The following is a 21,344-nucleotide window of genomic DNA, read 5'->3' as shown; positions in this document are numbered from 1 at the left end:
GGTTGCCGTAAACAGAATCCATTTCCAATTTACAATCTAATACAATCTATTATTTTTCAAATTTATTTTTCAACGGTATTTAATTTTTTTCATTTTGTTAAAAATCAACAAGGTACACTATTTCAACTATTTGCAAAACCTAACCAAACATCTGATGAAGTCGAAACTTTTACAGGTTACGTTAGGTTGGAGTGGCGGCCTTATATCCCAAAAAGCCCACTTAAGCACAAATAATGGCCCATTGTGATACCACAGGAGTTACGTTGATTTGTATATAGATTGTAATCAGTATACATTCAACGCCGAAGAAAGGTAACGACTCCCCTATTAGGTAAAGGAAAACCAACCTGACAGTTCTATGAACTTGGCTAGGTCCCTAAAATTACAGGATGACAACTCAGTCAGGTCAGTTAGAACTTTTACAACTATCGTGTAAAACTTACCAGATATACATAATATAATAGATTTTGTTCTGGCGTTCCCTCCTATTGACAAGTCGGGTAGTTATCAAACCAGCTAGTAGCTTGCATTTGTGGGCAAATAATTTATTTTCTACATAAATTTTTTGCTTCTTTTGCTTGAACCTAAGTTATGATTTAATTGTCGTCGACTACATTTTTATATAATTTTAATTAATTGAATTTTTCTAACGAAAATTAAATTAATTATTAATTATTATTATAATTATTAATTATTTGAATTTTTCTAACCAAAATTAAAATATTAATTAAATTAACATATTAGTTATAATTAAAATAATATAAAAATAATTTTTCTTATAGTTCACGACTTTTCGAAACCTTTTTAACAAAAGTAGAGAAGTCATAACTATCTGAATAATTGACGTAATTTTTAATAATATGGTAAATGCTTTAAAATTTAAAATTACAATATTCTTAACTAAAATTATATAGTTTTTAAAATCAAATCCAAAAATTTCAAAGTGTCCATTGCCAAATAATATTTTGTGTTTTTGTTCGAAAGAATTTAAGAAAATATTAGAATCAATACACATTCTCCAGATCCTAAATACAGTATTGATTGAAACAATTTTTTAAATCCTTTTATACAAAAACACAATAAAATACAATAATATATATATAGTAATATATAATTAAAATAGAATAATAAAATAATAAACATAAGTAAACAAGTAATCAAAAATCACATTTAAAATTTTAAGTATTAATATTTACTACAAAATGTGTAAAATTATTATTGATGGCATAGAGTTTTCCATATCAGATGTACTAGTACATGTCATATATTATGCTTAAAACCAACTTCTTAAGAAGTTCATTGTACTTTCAGCAGTTCAACTTTCCTGCTTTCTATCACTTATCAAATCTGTAAGAAACTCATTGTTTTTTTTTTAAATTTTATCTTTTTTGTTGAAATATTTTTCAAGTTCACGTATCGCTCGAAAAAAAATTCTCATGAAATGATGGAGAATTTTCAGTGCTTGACTAAAAATAGATAATACAGCCACACATTGCTCCTTATTATACCCCCTTGTTAACTGTAACAGTTGCTATATCCCGTTGCAATGTACTTCCTAAATCTATAAACACATTTCTTGATTTCTTATCTGAAGTAAGTATCCAAAGCAATCACATGGTGACGGCACGAGCGGCCGCTCTATTTTTGGAAACACTCCATTAAACCGTCTGTTGAGTCACTCAGCCCATCAAAAAAGTTGCATTTATTTTTAGAAATCAGTGTCATCGCATTCCAATTGAATAAATGAAATGTTCTCGAGTCTGTAAATAGAATGCAGTTTCTGGTTGTGCAGTGTCTAATTGGGAAAAAGGGGATAAAGTGCTCGTAGAGCAGAGCAACGAGCGATGAAGTTGAGATTCAGTTCAGTTTTGTGCAGCATGAGAACCAGACGAAATTCTTTGCCGACCTATGCACAATCTTGGTAGGCAATAAATTCAATTAAAAAAATTACATGTAATTGTGAAATAAATACTTAAATTGCTATTTCTAAATATATATAAATAATATAATGAACACTTGGGTGTAAAATTAAATATAAATAAAAATGATAAAATAAAGTAAAATAATAATTATTTTTATTATTATGTAAACCTAGAAAAGCTGGTGATAGAAATGGAATAAAAAATATTCAAAAAATTGTTGAAAAATTTAAAAAAAAATTATACTTTATAATTTAATTTTAAAATATGAAAATATAATACATTTCATATAATTTAATATTATATATAAGAATCTAAAGTAATGAACTTTAAAAAGGCACCCACATACTATTAAAGTGAAAGTTTTAATCTGATTTAATAAATATATATCAAAAAAATGGTTTTCGTCATAAATATGTTTTTAAATAAATTTTTAGCAATATATAGACCCATTTACTAGCTTATTACTAATTATTATTACTAGCTGTGTATGAATAAAATATCTAGTGTAAAGCCTTATCTATTACAATTGTAGTTCTACTATAATACGTTATGGAATAATTTAATTAGTGATGATTGTAATAATTTATATCTCTCACAGAGAAATCAAATTAGTGATGTATTTTTTTCGAATTCATATGAAAATATTTTATTGAAATTATCTATTAAAACTAGAAGACAAACTTAAAACTCATTAATATATACCAATTTTCAGCTATAAAGTGAAATGTATTAGATATCATTCTTTATTTTTACTCTTATAATAGAGGAATATCCAGTAATACTTATCCATCATATTTCTTTAAAATATTCATCTACTTCAAATTGAAATAAATAATATATCGGAGAGCTTTTTAAATAAAAAGTGTATTATCGGCAACTTGAAAACATTTAACATTAATCCTAAATAATAAATATTAAAATAAAGTGTCCTCCAGACTATATAAACTACCATAATGTTAAATCAGGTGGATGCTTTTAAATAATTGTTGTTAAATAATAACTATTAAGTAATAAATCAATTTTCTTTACAAAAAAATAAAATACATTTGTTGAAGTTAATATTAAAAAATTTGGTTATCAGTACCGAATTTATCTAAACAGTACCAGATTGCAGCTCTACGACACGCATAGACACACGTCCCAAAAACTTGTCGAAATTAGCAAATAACATATACATATAATGTATGAATCAGTGTGTAGTCAATATCCTTGATTGACATATCAGAATTAATAATTTATTTATTAACAGAACGTGATATATATATTGCAACAATTACGTCAATGTGGGATCAATAGCCCGAGTTAATACATGAACTAAATGACAATGCTAAACTTATTTTTAAAGTATTTAAATCTAAACTTTAAAGAGACCTCAATAAATCCCAAAATAAGAGCCAAAAAAAAGTAACCGTTCGGTGCAAATGCCTTTTCGTCTTTGCATTTCCAAACTAAGTATTGCGTTTTCCTTCACAGCAGTGATGGCCAGTACTTTTTAGTGTTCGGACAAGACCAAGCCATATAAAAAATTATATCAATTTCTAAATAACCGCAATCAAATGTCGTATGAGTCCCAAAAAATATCTGGAAATCCATTTGGCTTATAAACATATATTACAAGTTTTAATCAGTGATGCTTTATATTTGTTATTTTGCTATAACAAAGATGGGTCATAATCCTTGCAATAGAAATAGAGCATCAATGATTAAAACTTATAAATTAAATTAACATTAAAAATACCATCTCTATATGTAAGCAGCATTATTTTCTGAGATATAAGTTGAAACTTAATTAATTAGTATTTTTTTTAGTTACTTATAGACTAGCATTGCTTCACACATTGCATAAAATTATTTTATTTGTAAGTGCTTAAGGCACTTACAATTACTGATGATAATTTTAAATTTCTTAAGATTATTAATATTAGACATCAAATAAAATCTTAAATCAATTAATTTTGCCTTTACAGTGAAACGTCTAAGAGCTTACTTTGTCAGTCCGTCTTCGCAACTCCACTTAAGGATCCGCTTTTAATAATAATCACTCTGACTGCTGTTGTTGGGTCCTTTTGTCTTCTCAGTGGCTTAACTCTTCTATGCTTGTTTTCAAGGGCCATCAATGATGAAATTTCTGAAACAATACTCTTAATCGGTAATTTCTTTGTTTTTTAAATATATTTATAATATTTCTATCTATTATTTATTTATATCTAAATAAAAACATTTTAGGTATTGGATTCTTCATCACATCTTTAGCTTGCGTTAGTTGGCATTTAACGAATAAAAGAAGAATATCAGAAATAATAGAAGCAATGAAGGATGAAATCGTCTGATAGTTACTAAATTATTTAGTTGTTAATTTTTGTATTTAAAACTAGTTCCTAATTATAATATAATTATAATATTTTTTTTAAAATATATAATTTATAACAATAATGTATATTTACAAGTATTATAACAATTTGCAAGAATTTCCCCTATGAAGTCCATAATGCAAAAACAATACATGGGAGACACAATATTTTTGTTAAAAAAATTGTTCTAAAACAATAAAAAATTGTTATATGAAATATAACCTTAAGGAAAATTAAAAAAAAATTTTTAGAGAAAGGCTAGGAAGTCTATTACGCGTTTTTCCTGAACAAATTAGACTCGTCTTAAGAAAATTTATTTTCTTGCAAAAAAGATTTCAAAAATTAACATTAAATTATCAAAATTTCCAGTTAAATGATAAAGTTAAATGATAACACAGCTCTATATTAAAAAATTACGCACAAAATAACCAGTAATACGTATAGAATTACAGATCTTCTTGCTGATGATCGTTACTTCCTCTCATTAGCATGTCATTTGAACTTAAAATTAGACTATTATACCGATACGTGCTCTACATATTTACATTATCTGTATAAGTAAGTATGTGTCCTTCAAATGATAGTAATAATTTATTGGAACAATGCCTTTGAAATTATGATATGTTTTATTATTAACTATGTACCATTATATTTAAAATTTATCAACGATTCCTCCAAACGGATGCCTAAAGTGGTACCCTTTCACAACAGCAAACAAGAATTTTTTGTTTAAGAAATGTATAAGTATCTTAACCTAGGCTACTAAAAGATTATGTGTTGACTTTTCAAGATCCCTTGACCGACAGACCGGTTACAGAAAGTGTCCATGATTTATTTGTTGATAAGATAGCTACAACAAAAAAAGGACCAATATAAAAAAGAGGAATAGCTTATTAGAATATTTTGTAGAGCTTAATGAGAATTCTACTACTTCACGTTTTACTTCTTCAGATTTTTACCTATCGCATCTAATTACAGGGCATCACTTCTTTAAGGCTTAATTTCTTCAATCTTAATAGATAGATTAAAGAAAATATTTCGTTACAAACCCTATCCTATTGCAGAAACGGCATTGCTGAGGACGTATTCTTTTAATGTGAAAGATACAGCTTTGTGACGTATGACCTGAAGATCTCTACGATTGATAATATGCTAAGTTCAGAGAAGAAATTGTGGGCAGTATCAAATATGGTTACTATAGTAATGATTGAGCAGGGTAGCTTGAAAGATATCGACACATACTGAATGAGTGAGCATGTAAATCCAGATTTTTCCACGTTCCTTAAGGTGTATCCAATGGACGCAGTGGTTTGCAAAATAACAAACGCATCCTATTTTCAAAAGGGCCATTTGTAAGCTGATAATGTTTTAGCTTCCACATTAGAGAATGCATATAGTATATTGTTACCCCAAAAACAAAACAAACAGGAAAAAATTAGATTACTATATTACCCTAAAAACGTTGAAATTATCAGTAGCGAATAAATTAAGGTGTTATTTAGTGCTTTTTAAGGAATAAATTACGAAAAATGGGTCTACATGAGAAAAAATTGCCTATTTTACAAAGACAATGCGCCATATTAAAAGCTGACTACATAATCGTAAATTACCCGATTTGTATTTTGAAGTCCTTTTCAATCCACCGTATTCTCCAGATCTAGATTACAGCGACTACTATGTACTTACAGACCAAAAACGAAAGTGTCAGAGAGAAAGATTTCATGATTTCCGTTACTGTCACATATTTTAATGTCATTTCTAAAAAATTCTTTCAAATATTAGTATTATAATGTATATGTCTTGAAGGAAAACTTATTAAGTGATGTCTTAAATACCGCAGTTAAAGAAAGATATATAACACCTAACCTTTTCAATATGTCGTCGTTCCTAGTATTAAGCATTATTAAAATGCTACCTGAAATATGAAATAAAGCTTCAAACGAAGTTGTGTCATTATATTAAGATAATGAAAGTCATATTTATTTGACCTACTATGTTATACCTATATTGCAACAAACTAATAACATTTCTTGCAAAATCCTAACAAAAATTTATTAAGTATCTCTTAAGGTATGGAATATTAAATCCATCGCTTTTATGTGCTTTTGCTGGTCCAATAGTCAGAACTTCAACAAAGTTCTTTCAGAGAAACTAAAATTTGTAATTGCCGAAATTACAAATACTTACTTTACGTACATAAAGAATGATTAGGCAAAACCATAGAAATCAATAGAGCCGCAACAAAGGACCAATTCGAAATTGACATTGAGTGCAGCAGGAACAACCTATTAAACCGAAAATAAAGTTATGAAACTGCATACTATCAATTTCCTTCCTTTTAACTTCTCGAGCACTTTTGGAAATGTGCATTTCATTTGTGCCAATACTAAATACTAATTCTGCACAAATCTGCCTCTACGGTGGGCCACGGATGCACCCATTTTCATTTGCATTGCACACAGAAATCTATAATTATAAACGAAAATGCTCGATGCTGTGATGTGAAATCAATGAAGTACATGTGTATGTGTGTAATTGTGTATATATATGTGTGTAGGTTAAAAGGAATTCAAGAAAGCCAATGCAATGTTAAGGACGAAACAATTGAAACGTAAATTGAAACAAATTTTTTAATTTAGGTTCTCTGTGAAACTTTTCCAATCCAATCCAAAATTCAATCCCCACTTTTAAGATGCTGTGGTATGGAGTTCCAAAATATTTACAAATGGAAAAAACTGGACAAAGGAGGCCTAAAGTGCAACTTCACAATTTTTTTCTCTGCTTTTGGATTGGTTTTAGTTTTGTAAACTGGAACAAATTTGAAAGGATTTTGAATTCAATAAATAAATATTTTTAGCTCTAATTTTGATCTAATCAAAAATTTTGGACTATACAAATATATTTCTCAAAGGCAAATTAAAAATTTTAATTATTTGCTTTTATTGCCAATCATTGGCAGTTCAAATTAAATTATCAATTTTGCAAATAAAATAATACAAGATTTGAATTTAAATTCACAAATAAATGAAATCGGTAGTAATATCCAAATTGGTTACATGTACTACCTATAGTAGTCAAGTTATTTACTATAGAGATAAACATTTGACTTAAATTGTTGTAAATAAATGATAAATGAGATATGTAGCAGCGATAGTGTACAATATAGGAAATATGACACATGATATAAAAAGAGTTACGTTAAGAAAAACCAATATAGACCGTAAACCCATTTTATAATAGAAGGGGTAAATTCTTTACTGGTACCCGCACCATCCTTAAAGGTTTAAGATACCGGACTAGCTATATTAAAATAATAGATGTACAATTTCTGGACAGAGCCAGAATAGTGACAGTAGAGGAGTCGCACTTTCTGCATCCTTCTCTGACCAAAACCTGCAACAGTAACCATTTAAAGACAACAATTAACCAGTCGAAATTCCATATTGCATTACTTTAAAAAGTATTATATTTTTCCTATGTATTCTATTTATTTATTTCTATTTGAGCCCGGGGTATTTTTAAAAAACCTCTTTACGCCTTGACTGGGATATTGTTTATCACTTCATCCGACTAAGCAATAATTGACCTCAGATCTACATAACTCCCCGAGGAGCCTGTAACCATTCTGAGATTTGATAACGTGATGTTGGTAAGTCTGTCAGTTTTCACAAATTATTTCAGGGCTCTATCCTTTATGTATTTTTTGATGGTCCTAATTCGTCCTAATATCGTTCTAATATGATTTGATTCGTCCTAATGTGCAATGGTGCTTTAAAAGTCTTCTCAGAGCCTGGCTGTGTGCAATTTCTAGCTGGCGAATAGTAGTGATTGAGGCTTTTCTACAAGCTACACAACCATATAGAAGTGCTGGACAAATTATTTGTCTATATATCAGTTTCCTGTTCTTAGCATTGAGATTTTCATTTCTGCCTAGCGGTTGGAGGTGATGAAAAATTTTGGCACAGCTGCTTCTTTTCAATTGAACATGTTTAAGCCATGTGAATCGTTTGTCTAGCGTGATACCGAAATATTTAATGCGATCCTCCCAGTTTATTACCATATCACCCACTCTCACTCTCGACGGATTCTGTCTCCATTTACACGTTATAAACAGAGCCTTAGTTTTTTCATTGGTTCTCCATTTCCGTCTCATATAGTAGTTGTGCTCAAAAGGTAAAAGGTAGAATTATGTTGTATGTTTATTATCTTGAATTATCTTTCGCAATGTATCTTGTTTATCGAATCTTTTTTGTGTATTGGTTGTGATGCTAGCGACGTTCATGTTATTTATCAAATAGCTTCAATACATATTTCCAAATTAAGTACAAACCATTTAATGTCTCCAAATAAAATAAAACACATTTACACTACTCTCAAAACAAACGCCTCGCATTTGATAAAGAATGTCGAATTTTTAACAAAAACCTAGAAATGGTTTAGGTTAGACCGGCTACTCATTAACTGAATAATATGAATAAAAAAATTTTTGTTGTGTTTTCATTTCTATTTGAACCCTTCTAACTTTTAAATAATTTCTTTTCGCCATAAGACGCATCACTTTCGATAATACTAATATAAATATTGCACAACAATGATATCTTATAGCAATGAGTTATAAATGAGAAAAAAACTTTGCAGAAAATCAAAAAATCATTGGAAAGGGTCTGAAATGTAACTTTACAAACAGAATTATATATAAAATTTTATCATTTTACCAAGTTACGTACGTCATAATTTCACTTTTATTACCATTTCAATCTGTAGTACTGAAGTAATGTCCAATGTCTGATTTTATTTTTTTTCGGAAAGGAGAAGTGTAATGCTTACACACTGACCACAATCCGATGCCCCGGAAAGTGAGTGCCCCACTCGCACGGACTAAAACCATTCCCTCTCATACCAAGAGATGTTGTCCTATGGTGGGACTACATAAGTAGTACTTTGAGGTAGGGTCCCTATTAGTCATTTAAGACTTCCATTGGTATGACCTGCGTCTAGGCCCCTCTACTGCTTCAGGTGATTAACCGTGGCGTTCATCTTGGTGTGATACTAGAAGTAGGTCTTCTGTCGAGATCTACTCTTTTCAACCTTAGGATTTTTGTTTTGTCACCGTTCTTGGAGAGAAAACACCAGCTTGCGGCACTTATTGCACTCAAAGAGTGTGTGTTCTGCTTTATCATCCTCAGCTCCGCAACATATGCAATTTGGTAACTCAACTTTACGCATGGGGTAGAGATAGCTGTTAAAATAATCTTAGTTTAAAGAAAGTACTTCATTAATGATAAAAACTTTATCATACATTTGTTGCAGTTTCCTATATATACCAGTCATCTGCGTTCCTTGTTGTTTTTAATCCATAACGATGTCGTGTCAAATATTGCAACTTCAACTCAAATCAACATTCAATACATATTAGTTTCTAAATTTAATTATAAAATACTTCATTATAGCGAAAATGCTGCCAACCAATTGAGCTCAATCATTCCCATTAACGCATAACTATGCGGTGGCTGATGATTTTGCAAAATACCACGCTGCGTATGAGTATCAAGAGCAGATATTATACGCTAAACTGATTGCTTTTATTAATTAACGCAGCGGCATTCAAAACACTCGACACAATGAAAGCTATAGGACTAATACTTTAACTACAACAATCCACGTATTATTGCTCTTTATTAGGCAATATTTGCTACACACATTTAATTATTCTATTGTGGTAAGTTTTATTCAATTTATTGAACACAAAACGGTTTTGCGATTCACACTAAATTTTCATAAACACAACACCAGCAACTACTTAACTTTCTGCTTCATTAATCAATGGGAATTGATTCGATTTTATTTCCCAGTTAATTTGGAAACAAAGCACTCAATCATCGATGAATTTGTCCGTTGGTGCGTTAGTGTTCCGTATGTGCAGCACTCCATACTCGCATTAAATCGCCTTCAAATGTGATAAAATCAATTAAACAATCACAGTTCAATGAATTTGATTACGAAGCCTTTCACTCCTCTTCTTCCTCTATTGGTACGGATGGTGGGCGGGTTATACACAAATTAGTATCTGGTCCCCGCCGCATAGCTGTGTTGGAGTAGTGCATTTCCGCGTGACTATTGAACAAATTCGATTGAATGACTTCTCAATGGCTTTTCATTGTCTATGAATTCTCATTTTCCAGGATTTGCATTCGTTGATGTTGATTTTCCTTTCCACTGTCAATAGACAGGTTTCGTACAAAATTTTAATTATAGCACGTGCAATACCCTGTATCCATTTTCAATACCGTATGAAAGAAATCTAATTTGAAAAGGAATAAAAACTAATTAAAATTTTGTTGAAAGCCATATAAATGTCACTTTAATAATAGAAAAATAATTAGCACTTTAAAGCTAACTCATTTCGATTAATATAATTCGAATTTAATTAAATAAAACAAAATCATTTCAATGACGACATAAAGTAGAAATCAATTTGTGAATAGCAGAATTTTGGATTTTTTTTTTGTTTCTGTGGTTAATTTTATAAATTCAAATATTTAATTCTTGCTAACAGGATTTGTCAATTACATTTTCATAATTAAAGGTTTCATTACAAAATACACAAAACGAATAATTAATTATTTAGTTAAAACTCATTTGATTGCATATAATAAAAATATTTTTACCAAAAATAAATAAATTATAATATTTGTTATATGTTTGCATACAATAAAAAACAGAATTTATTTATTTAAGCTAACCACATAAATAAAAGCACTAAATTTTAAATATTATGTGTAGCGAAAGTTATGTAGTCATTATAGATATTTTTTTTCTCAAACCAAATCTCCCCTCACATTCAATTAGAACTGCTGACCCGGTATAAATTCCGCTTTTATAAGATTCAGTATAAATGACAGTTGTATATGTTACGAATAGTTGTTTTAATTTTTTTCTTTTTTGCTTAAAAAACTACAACCAGAACATCTCCTACTATTTCTGCAAATAACTCTGACCACTAACCGGTCCTTTCGGTAATTCTACGTCAAAGAGTCTGACTTTAAATGTTCACTCATTGTGTTTTACTCATTGTGGTCCTTTCGGTAATTCTACGTGGAAGAGTCTGACTTTAAATGTTCACTCATTGTGTTTTAATACCTTACCAACTGTTCCTGATCCCTCGTTACTATTGTTATCACATTTGATTATTATTATTATTATTTATCATTTATTTCTATTTGAGCCAGTGTACTTGAGCACTTTTACTCTTTCGTAACTCGAGATATTTTTAAAACCCCTCTTTACGCCTTGACTGGATTATTGTTTATCACTTCAGCAGACTAAGCAATGAGTAATTGACCTCAGATCTGCATACCTCCCCGAGGAGCCTGTAATCATTCTGAGATTTGATAACGCGGTGTTGGTAAGTCTACCAGTTATCGCAAATAATTTCTTGGCATTATTATTATTATTATTATTATTTCCTTGATGTATTTACAATGTATTTATTATTATTATTAAAATGTATTTATGTAGTATGCTTTAAGTAAGGACACCGCTCTTAGTAACAGCATGGAGCGAAGGCCACATTTGATACTGCCTTGATTATATGATCTCCAAGCTTACCATATGTCCTACAACATTATCAGTCATAGTAGTCTCCCCAAGTACAGCACTTAGGCTATGTCTCACTGCATTGTGTCTACCATATTCAAACAAAAAGTGATGTATATCCTCTGTGATAAATGAAATCAATTGTGATGAAGACAAGGAGTGGAATAACATGTAGACTGAAATTACACTATAATACGAAGAGGACTTTCTATTAGATTCTTCAATCTAGTATTAATTACGGCAATAAATATTGCCCAGATTTTTAATTTTTACCTTTATCATATTAACTTTTGAATCTCTAAAAATAATCAAATTTTTAAGTAAAAGCTGTTTAAATGATATTTAATCGTTAATCTCCTAACCAGTAAAACACCTAGGTAATTGATATAATCTTTTTAGGGAATATTATAGACGAGCAAAACCGATATTTCTTTTCAGTGTAAACGTTTCTTGTATGCAATTTAATTTATTCAAATTAATCCTTAAGGAAGACTTTCTTCTAATTTGACTAGGCGATTTTGTAGGTTTGCAATAACGGCTTAGATGGATTGTTAGTACTGTTGTATCATATATCAGCAAATGTTGTGAACACTAATGGTGATTAATAGATTCAATCTAGATTTACAGCCGATCTGTCAATTTTGTGGCTTAATCAAATATTTTTGAAAGAGTGTTATAAGATATTTATATTTTTCATAAATAGATATAGTATCAAATTAAAACAGACTTTATTTTGTCAAGTCAAGAAGGTTTTTATAAAAACTGTAAAATTTTAAATGTATTTCTTTCTGTTATTATATGCATTGTCTGCTCAAAAAGTATCCGGATTTTGTTGTTTGTTAACTACTTCTTAAGTAAGGAATGTACCATATGTCTTTCTTGACATATGGTACAAATTTGAGCGCCATAGTTTGTTTACAGCAGCTGTTAATGTGAGACTACCTCAAGTGCATTTAGCGATTTTTACTATGGAAAATTCTTGTTGTATGTTACGTGAATTTTTGACCAAATACGGCACCACTGTCATCGCTCAGGCACCATATTCGCCAGATCTGGATGCGTGCGACTTTTTCCTGTTCCCGAAACTCAAATTGCCCCTTCCTGGTAAGCGTTTTGAGTCGATTGAATCGGTAAAAGAGAATTCGTCAAAGGAACTAAAAGCGATACCTTCACGGGCCTACGAAAAGTGTATGGAAGATTGGGTTAAGCGTTGGCATATGTGTATTGCTTCATAGAATAAATTTGGAATAAAATTTAAATTTGTGTTTTAATTACAAAATCCGAGTACTTTTTGAGCAGAATGTATGCATTATTATTTTCTTGACCATAAAAATTTTTTCAGAGCTGCCTCTTTTGTCGTTAGTATTCTCATTGTTCTTGCAATATGTGTATGCGTGTATGCATACAATTGAAAGTAAGTAAGTTCGTAGAGAAGTGAATTTATTATTTTTATCATCATTTTGTAGTATTTGACACTATTTCTCATTAAATATTTATTTTTAATTTTTATTTTTTTAATTTATTTCAATTTGAAGACATATCCGATAACTAATTGACAGATAATTACTTCATTAAATAGTATTGAGAATTATCATTGAAAACAAAATGAATCTCTTTATTTGTAAATTGTTTGTTTTTTAATATATTTCCTTTAATTTATTAAAAGCAATGTTTAATAATTGAATAAGTAAATTTTATTTATTTAAATTTTATAATTACAACAACCAAAGCGTTTATGTGAAAATCCATTATGGTCTGAATTACTTTGAAATTATGTTGGAAAACACTCCAAACACTCCAAAGTAATGCCATTTTCATTCATTTTGAACAGGAAATAACAACCATTAAAGGGGGCGTACCTCAATTTCCTGTTTTAAATTGCATAAACCGTTACTCAAATATGAACGAACGTCGGTGGCAAAAATAAAGATACTCTTAGCATTTCAAGTTTCAGCATAACTTCCAGTCAAACAGAAATGGTTTACAGATACAGAAACCCATTTACTTGCGCACTTACACATGAAATTTCATCAGAGACGGACGTGGACATGTATGAACACTTCTGTGTGAAAGGATATTATTTCATATAGTGACAACGCATTTATAAACTTAATTTCATAGTTTAAGAGGAAATGAAAAAATTCCATTCAAAGTGGAACTGTTATCATTGGAGAAATGCTTTCGAGAAAGGAAAGAGTGGTAGTGAATGTAATCGAAAAAAAAAATGCTGGAACATTTACTTTTACACTTTTATACTCTATATTTGATCATCAAAAAAATAGGAATATAAATGCAATTAAGCCAAGTTAAAATGTTAAATAAATTATCTGCAAACAAGGACTACTCTATAGCCAGCAGCGACCAATTCACTGCAATATCGTCTTATACAGAGAAAGAGTTATAAAGATTGATAAAGAATAATAAATAATCTTTTCATTAGAAATCATGATGTACCTCGTTTCGAAAAAAAATAATTTATTTATTGCTAAATTTACGTTAAAATAGAGTTTAATGCGTCAAAGTTTATATGGAATCGTATGATTCTATAAGTAATTTAAGTGGAAAGTGTTTTGTCTGCTAGAGGCTGTGAATTGAAAAAGAATATACATAAGCCAGTCAGTGTCAGTGTCGTAAGGACTTAACTTTTATAAGTGTTGCCTAAGGTTGCGGTGACTTGTAAAGTAACTAGATAAGAATCCTTAATTACACACTGCTAAACGAAAATACATATTTGATATTTTCTTTGCTAGTATAAAAATTTTTTATAGTTGAAGCATGGTCTATATTATTAAATCAGTGATCTACATACCATTTCTCTTAGTTGATCAAAGTACTACAAGCATAGCAAGTGCTCAGCATATAGCATACACTCAGAAGAAAGGCTCAACACCCAGAAATAATATATGCTTAAATTATTGTATAATGGAATAATATAGGAAGTAGCTGAGTTATAGCGACCCAGTTAACCGAAGCACTGCGAACATACCGGATACTTTAAGAAAATATTTTGAAATGCAAGCCAAAGAATTTTCTAATATCAGTAGTCCAATATTATCTGGCCATGCCTTAGTATTTTCCTGCTCACTTAAAATAAAAGGCACTTAAGAAGCGCTCTTTCCATTTCGCGGGCATGCCATTTAACAATGGATTTCTTTATTTTATTCAACGTTAACGTCACCTCAATCAGACTCATTTTATTAAGACTAAGACGCCTATGTCTACCAAGTACAGTAAAGTGAAAAGGGCCTTTCACATAACTCTGAAAAAGAATTTATTTCGTAATTATATTGTATATAGAGGACGCTAATAACCTTACGTAGTTGATTTAGACATGCTCTCATAGAGTAACAGTGAGCTGCTGTGTATGGTCAACTTCCTATCAGAAGTATTCTTTGGCTATTTGGCTATGTCTACCAAGTAAAGTAAAGTGAAAAGGGATCTTCATATAATTTCAGTAACTCTGAAAAAGTATTTATTTCCTAATTATAATGTATATAGAGGACGCTAATAACCTTTCGCCGTTGATTTAGTCCTGGTCTCACAGAGCAACAGTGAGGTGCTATGGTCAACTTCCTATCAGAAGTATCCTAAAAGACTAACTTAAAAATAAATTGAGATAAATCAAACACGATGTAGATAAACTCATGCAACCAAACCTACACTCCGTAAATAGTCATAACTTAGACTTCGTTAACAAATTTGAGTATCTCGGCAATATATTGATCCCGGATGGGAAAGCTAAACGTATATTCGCCGTACATTCTCGAGTTTGAATATCCACCGTCATTGGAAAAGCAACTAAACTAAAAATTTTTTATCTCTGCACCAAGATGGTATTATTGTATGGCAGCCAAACCTGGCACATGACCAACACTTTAAAACAACAACTAGCTTCGTCAACCGATATCTCCGACGCATCATCGGCATATTCTAACCTAGACATATCACTAATATGCACTTATAAGAGTTGACTGATCAAACAAATGTACTTAATGGCATCAAAGAAAGGAAGTACAGATGGCTAGGACATATACAACAAAAGGACCAGCAAAATCTTGCAAACTCCTTGTCTAGAATCACACCGGAAAAAAGTGCATAGGTCGCCTTAGAACTACGTATAGATGCACTCTATGAAAAGAAAAACAAAAATCGGTTAATGAACTAGGATACCTGGCTCAAGAGTAGATAGGCTAAGTTCTCATTCTAATAATCTCTGATTGTATAAAATAATAATAATAAATATACCTATTTCTATATGTAAATATAGAAGTCCGAATCACAATTACCCATATCAATAATTTCATATAGTATAAGAGTAAACTAGCTGCTTAATCTATTGGTTATATCTCTTATCACTAACTACGACCTGAGAGAAAATGCATATTCCCCATAACCCTCGCTACAGAAGTTGTGGAAACCCGCCGGAGAAAGAAACAATAACACATTTTCTCTGTGAATGCCCGGCTCTAGCGTCCAGAAGATATAGGTTCTTAAGAAAATACTTTGGTGATAGTTTATCAGACTGCTCAATGGTGCAGATTAAAGACCTATTAAATTACCTAAATTCGGTGGGATGGATTTAGTCTCTACTTTTCTATACCAGTGTTCTTGCGAGAAATGTAGTAGCAAAACGGCAAAAAATCGCTAATTGAGGTACATTTGAAGTTATCTTATGGCCTGCCACTGCAACCAACCAACGACCTGATCCCTCTATCAGAGACTTATTTTTCTACTAATTAATTCTGCAAAAACTCTCTACTTGACAGAATAGTACGAATCTTATGATTTAATTCATATATTCATTGGCATCGATTCCAGCGTGACCAGACTCTCAGCGAAGCATTATCAAGTTTTGACAGCCAGTAGCTGTAGCTACTATTTATCTAAAATTTTTATACGATGTCTCAAGTATTAGTTGAAAATATTTTTAATATACCATATACTTAAGCAGTAATATTTTCCCCTAAAGTCACCGCGGAAGTGGCAGTTATGCTTACATTAAATAGCAAAACTAAGTCCGCATATTTTTAACATATCCGCATGTCTTGAAGGAAATTGATTAAATAAGTGAGAAAGATTCACATTTTCTTTATAATACTCGCATCATAAAAGAGTTTAGAAGAAAGATACTCATAACGAACCAAATTATAACACCTCTTAAGGTTACATAATTACCATAAATTGGGTCGTTGGTTTCATTAATTTTTTTTACCATTTTTGCCATTTTTCCCCCTTTCACTTGAGCCTTTTGAAATGTTTTAATGAAGCTGAAATGTGCACAAATGTGTGTGAAAATTGTGAAAACTTTATTAAAAATGGTTTCCATCTTGATGACGTTAACACTGCATATCTGTGTATCTGCATCTCATCGCTTTGTGGCATCAACTACGGATATTCCGCTTTCAAAGCACTGTTTGCTCAACAGATGAGGACAAGGTAAAAATTTTAGAATAAAGCGCTTAAATGGGAACGATAAGCGTAAATTAGCGACATAATCATAAGTGTAGATACATACATCCCTATATGCACAACCTGAGACCAGCAATATCCATTCATGCGAGCTCATATTCGTTTGTGTACTGAACATTAAAGATAAAATACATGAGATTAATTTTTAAAGCAAAATCGCTTAAATTTAAACAGATAATTTATTTTTGACTTATTTAATGGCTTTTTTAATGCAATGCATATCACATATTACATATTACATATTACGGAGTATAATATTTAATCCTTTGGAAAAAATCTGAAATACGTAGTAACGATAGCAGAAATGAATACAAAAGCAGCCGCAACCCAACCAAATTATGTACATCAATCCGAATTAATTACTGAATTCAATTTTAGCTTTGTGAATTATCTGTGGGAATATTTTGTGTTTGTCTAATGAGCGGTTTTTTACAATGTAAATTTCAAAATTAATCTATTCCGACAACCGCTAATGTGTTATTTAATACCTTTGTAGGTGTACTCAGATGCGAATAAATTATGAAAAACTCGCATTCACGTATGAACAAATAAAGCCAAATTATCAAATTTTAATTCATGGCATTCCAGCGAATCTGTACAGCTCAATTCAGCTTCAAACTAATTAAAATTAACTAAATATTTTAGTGGAAATAAAATTCAACTTATTTGATTTAAAACCATTTATTTATATTGCTACGAAAAAATGTTCAACTTAATTACTTTACAACTGAAATTATTCAAAAAATATTTTATGATTCCATTAAACTCTAAAAAAAAATCGAAATTTAATAGACGACAAATATTAAGTCCTAAGAGATACAAAGTTGAACGGAACTTAAAGAGATACCTCTAAAAGCAACGAACCCTGAAACCAAATTTGGATTTATAATTATCTTCTGCTCAAAAAGTACTCGGATTTTGTAAATAAAACACACAAATTTAAATTTTATTCCAACTTTATTTTATCTCCTTCAAAATATGCTCTTCTGAAGCGATACACATATGCCAATGCTTAATCCAATCTTTCATACACTTTTCGTAGGCCCGTGAAGGTATGGCTTTTAGTTTCTTCTCTTTTACCACGAAGGGGCAATTTGAGTTTCAAGAACAGGAAAAAGTCGCACAGATCCAGATCTGGCGAATATGGTGCCTGAGCGATGACAGTGGTGCCGTATTTGGTCAAAAATTCACTTACAACAAGAATCGCTCATGCACTTGAGGTAGTCTCACATTAACAGCTGCTGTAAAGAAACTAATTGACAGATGGCGCTCAAATTTGTACAATATGTCAAGAAAGGATGTACCGACATAACAAAAAAAAATTTTGAAAAAGGTCTATTACTTAAGGAGTACTTCACAAACAACAAAATTCGGATACTTTTTGAGCAGAAGGTACTTATTTACTGCTGTCCTTCTCTCCTAGTGCGGCATAGGACCTCAATATAATAATATATAATAATGAACACATAATAATAAATGTAAACTTTAATAATTTAGAATAATTTTGGACTAAGAATAATGATAGAATAAAACGAAACAGGAATTAGTGTCTCAAAAATTTGAAACGCCACTGATAAGCGGACCCAAGCAAAAGAAGAAGAGATGAAACTTCTTCGAAGTGAATAAAGTACCTCAAAATAATGATCGATGTAAGGCTGAGCTTTAAACTGTACATTAAAGTAAACAATTCTGAAAGGTGCAGCCACACCGATAATTGGGCCGGAAACTTTTTGTGAACTAGGAAATTGTATGCTCCTTTCTCTCATAAAAACAAAGGAGAACTGGAATGAAAAGAATTTTTAAGATAATATACTAACAATCGAAATCACTTATTGGTACCTATAACAATAAGAGATACCAGAATTGTGTGAACCTACCAAAATAAAAACTTAGAATCAACACAGGAATCCTAACAGAGCACTGTAGACTAAAACACCGCCTTACAAGACTGGGTGTACTTATGGATGCAAACTTTAGATTTTGAGAAAAGAATGAAGAGTCGGCCACACATGTGCTGTTAGAATGTCCTGCTGGAAATATACTCTTATGAAGGAGGCAAAAAAACTAGGTCCTATACTACTTTTTATTGACGCAACAGGGCTTAAAGATCTACTCTAAGCCCAAAAGAGCGCTCAATAGCCCCGATGGTCGCAGTACCACATCCCCTAACAATAATAATAATAATAATAATAATAAACAACTCTAAAGCTTCAGCGGTAAATGGTACACTACCTAACATGGATAATCTTTACAGCGAATAAAGTCTTCTGATGATTGGTGTGCTTTTCATCATAATGCAGCAATAAAAAAATAACAGATATGACTGGCAACTCAGATACAAAAATGCAGTCTAATGAAAGTAACCTGCACTTATCGAACATGATAGAGTCACTGGTGCAATTTGTAGTAAAGCTGAAAAATTGCAAGTCGACATACACGCAAATAAGCAAGCAGTCTTTATAATAGACAGGCTATGTCATAGCTAACAGAATATTCTGCCGAACGCTGGTGTTCGCTAAAAGACCTACAATAAAAGGAATGCTCAGAGGGAACTCTGGACCCACACATTCATTATTAAGTTGAAAGAGTGGATAACAGGAAAACCTAAGGATCTTAGCTAACATCAGGCTCGGGTACTCACCAGTTATAGATGCTTTCTAAAATACATCCACCGTTTTTCGCAAGCAGACAGTCGCTACTATCTAAACTGTTAGAAAAATTGTTTAAAGCGGTAGTTGTAGGAAGCGTAGGGGAAGACCATTTCTCCGGTGAAACGATGACGTTGAGGGAACGCTTAACAACGGTTACATTTCAACAAATAATGTAAGAGACTTGATAGGGTTTGGACACCTGAATAGCATTGCTACATCTTAACGGAAACCGATTACGGTCTGCTTTGGTCAAGTAAGTGGGTAAGAAAGTAAGTACGACTAATTCTTTTACTAAAGGTTTTGGAAATTTTATTCTTGTTGATGAAGACCAGTCACAATGTTGGAAAGTTATTGCTAATGCATTATGTATGATCGCAATATGATCGATACGAGATCCGTTCATTTAGTAACCCTCTTGATGATTCCTTAGACTTAAATCTATTTTCTGTTTTTGTATTGTTATTAATTAAGATACAAAAAAATTACTTTGATGATACCAAAAGGGACTTTGATGGTGCTACTCATTTAGCTGACGATGGATATGTGTGTAATTTAGCTTTTTCTATTTCAAAGCTCCGAATTCATATCCTCCATGAATATTTTATTTACTTTTATTTCTATTAACAAAAACCATCGAAAATTTTACTTGCTGAGTTCTAATTTAAAAAGTGCCTTATTATTTGTTCATTATTGGCAGTCGATGTAATTCCTCAAAAATTTAAGGAAACACAAAGGAGCAGCAAATCCATCCTGTTTACTTTTCTTTCTGTTGCATTTGAGCTTGTGCTTTTACTTTCAAGTGAAGAAATTTTGGAATTGTCTTATCCTGGGGTTGTTTGACTGACTTTTAGTAATTTAATCTAAAGCTCTTGTTCTGATGACAAGAAATGCTCTGCACTCGAATAAAATAAGCTGAGAAAATTCTGTGCTTATTCCTTCGGGCCTTTTGTAAACACAATGAAATGAAAAACTGAAACGGATGAGCTGCAAGGCTTTAAACTTTCTCTGCTTTATTAGTGCATAGACGGTGATTTTCCTTTTATGTCCCCCTTGATTTATTAGTTTTTTTTTTTGGCAGAATTGCTTGTCATGTTTAAAAATTTTAAATTTGATTTTAGTCTCATTGTCTTGTTGAAAATTTTTATTTAGAAAGGAAAATTTTTAAAGTACATACTTGAAGGATTAAAGGATATACACTCTTAAAGGATATACTAAAACCTATGAAATCCATTTGTTGAACTCAATTGTCTGGATTTGTTTTAATTTTTTTTTTTTATTTCATTTTTTTTGTTTTCGACTAACCTAGATCAAATGTTAAGTACAACAAACAAAAAATATATTATTATTATAAATAC

General features: G+C 30.9%; 1 protein-coding gene across 1 annotated transcript; it reads left to right on the top strand.

Annotated features, from left to right (window-relative positions):
• Nucleotides 1–1,877: 1,877 nt before the first annotated feature.
• On the top strand, nt 1,878–4,252 carry LOC119675004. Its single transcript, XM_038086164.1, has 3 exons — nt 1,878–1,921; nt 3,890–4,071; nt 4,149–4,252. Exons 1-3 carry the CDS (start codon nt 1,878–1,880, stop codon nt 4,250–4,252), a joined length of 330 nt encoding a protein of 109 aa, XP_037942092.1.
• The last annotated feature ends 17,092 nt before the right edge of the window (nt 4,253–21,344 follow it).

This window comes from Teleopsis dalmanni, chromosome 2 (assembly GCF_002237135.1).
Source record: "Teleopsis dalmanni isolate 2A chromosome 2, ASM223713v2, whole genome shotgun sequence".
In the NCBI taxonomy this organism is placed as follows: Eukaryota; Metazoa; Arthropoda; class Insecta; order Diptera; family Diopsidae; genus Teleopsis; species Teleopsis dalmanni.
Note: the sequence above shows the minus strand (reverse complement) of the source record. Positions and strands in the feature narration are given on the sequence as shown.

Bases quoted from the DNA above. Each gene is read 5' to 3' on its own strand.
- LOC119675004 (XM_038086164.1), top strand. From the start codon at position 1,878: ATGAGAACCAGACGAAATTCTTTGCCGACCTATGCACAATCTTG. The intron at 1,922-3,889 runs GTAGGCAATAAA...TTGCCTTTACAG, and splicing joins CCGACCTATGCACAATCTTG to TGAAACGTCTAAGAGCTTAC. The intron at 4,072-4,148 runs GTAATTTCTTTG...AAAACATTTTAG, and splicing joins TGAAACAATACTCTTAATCG to GTATTGGATTCTTCATCACA.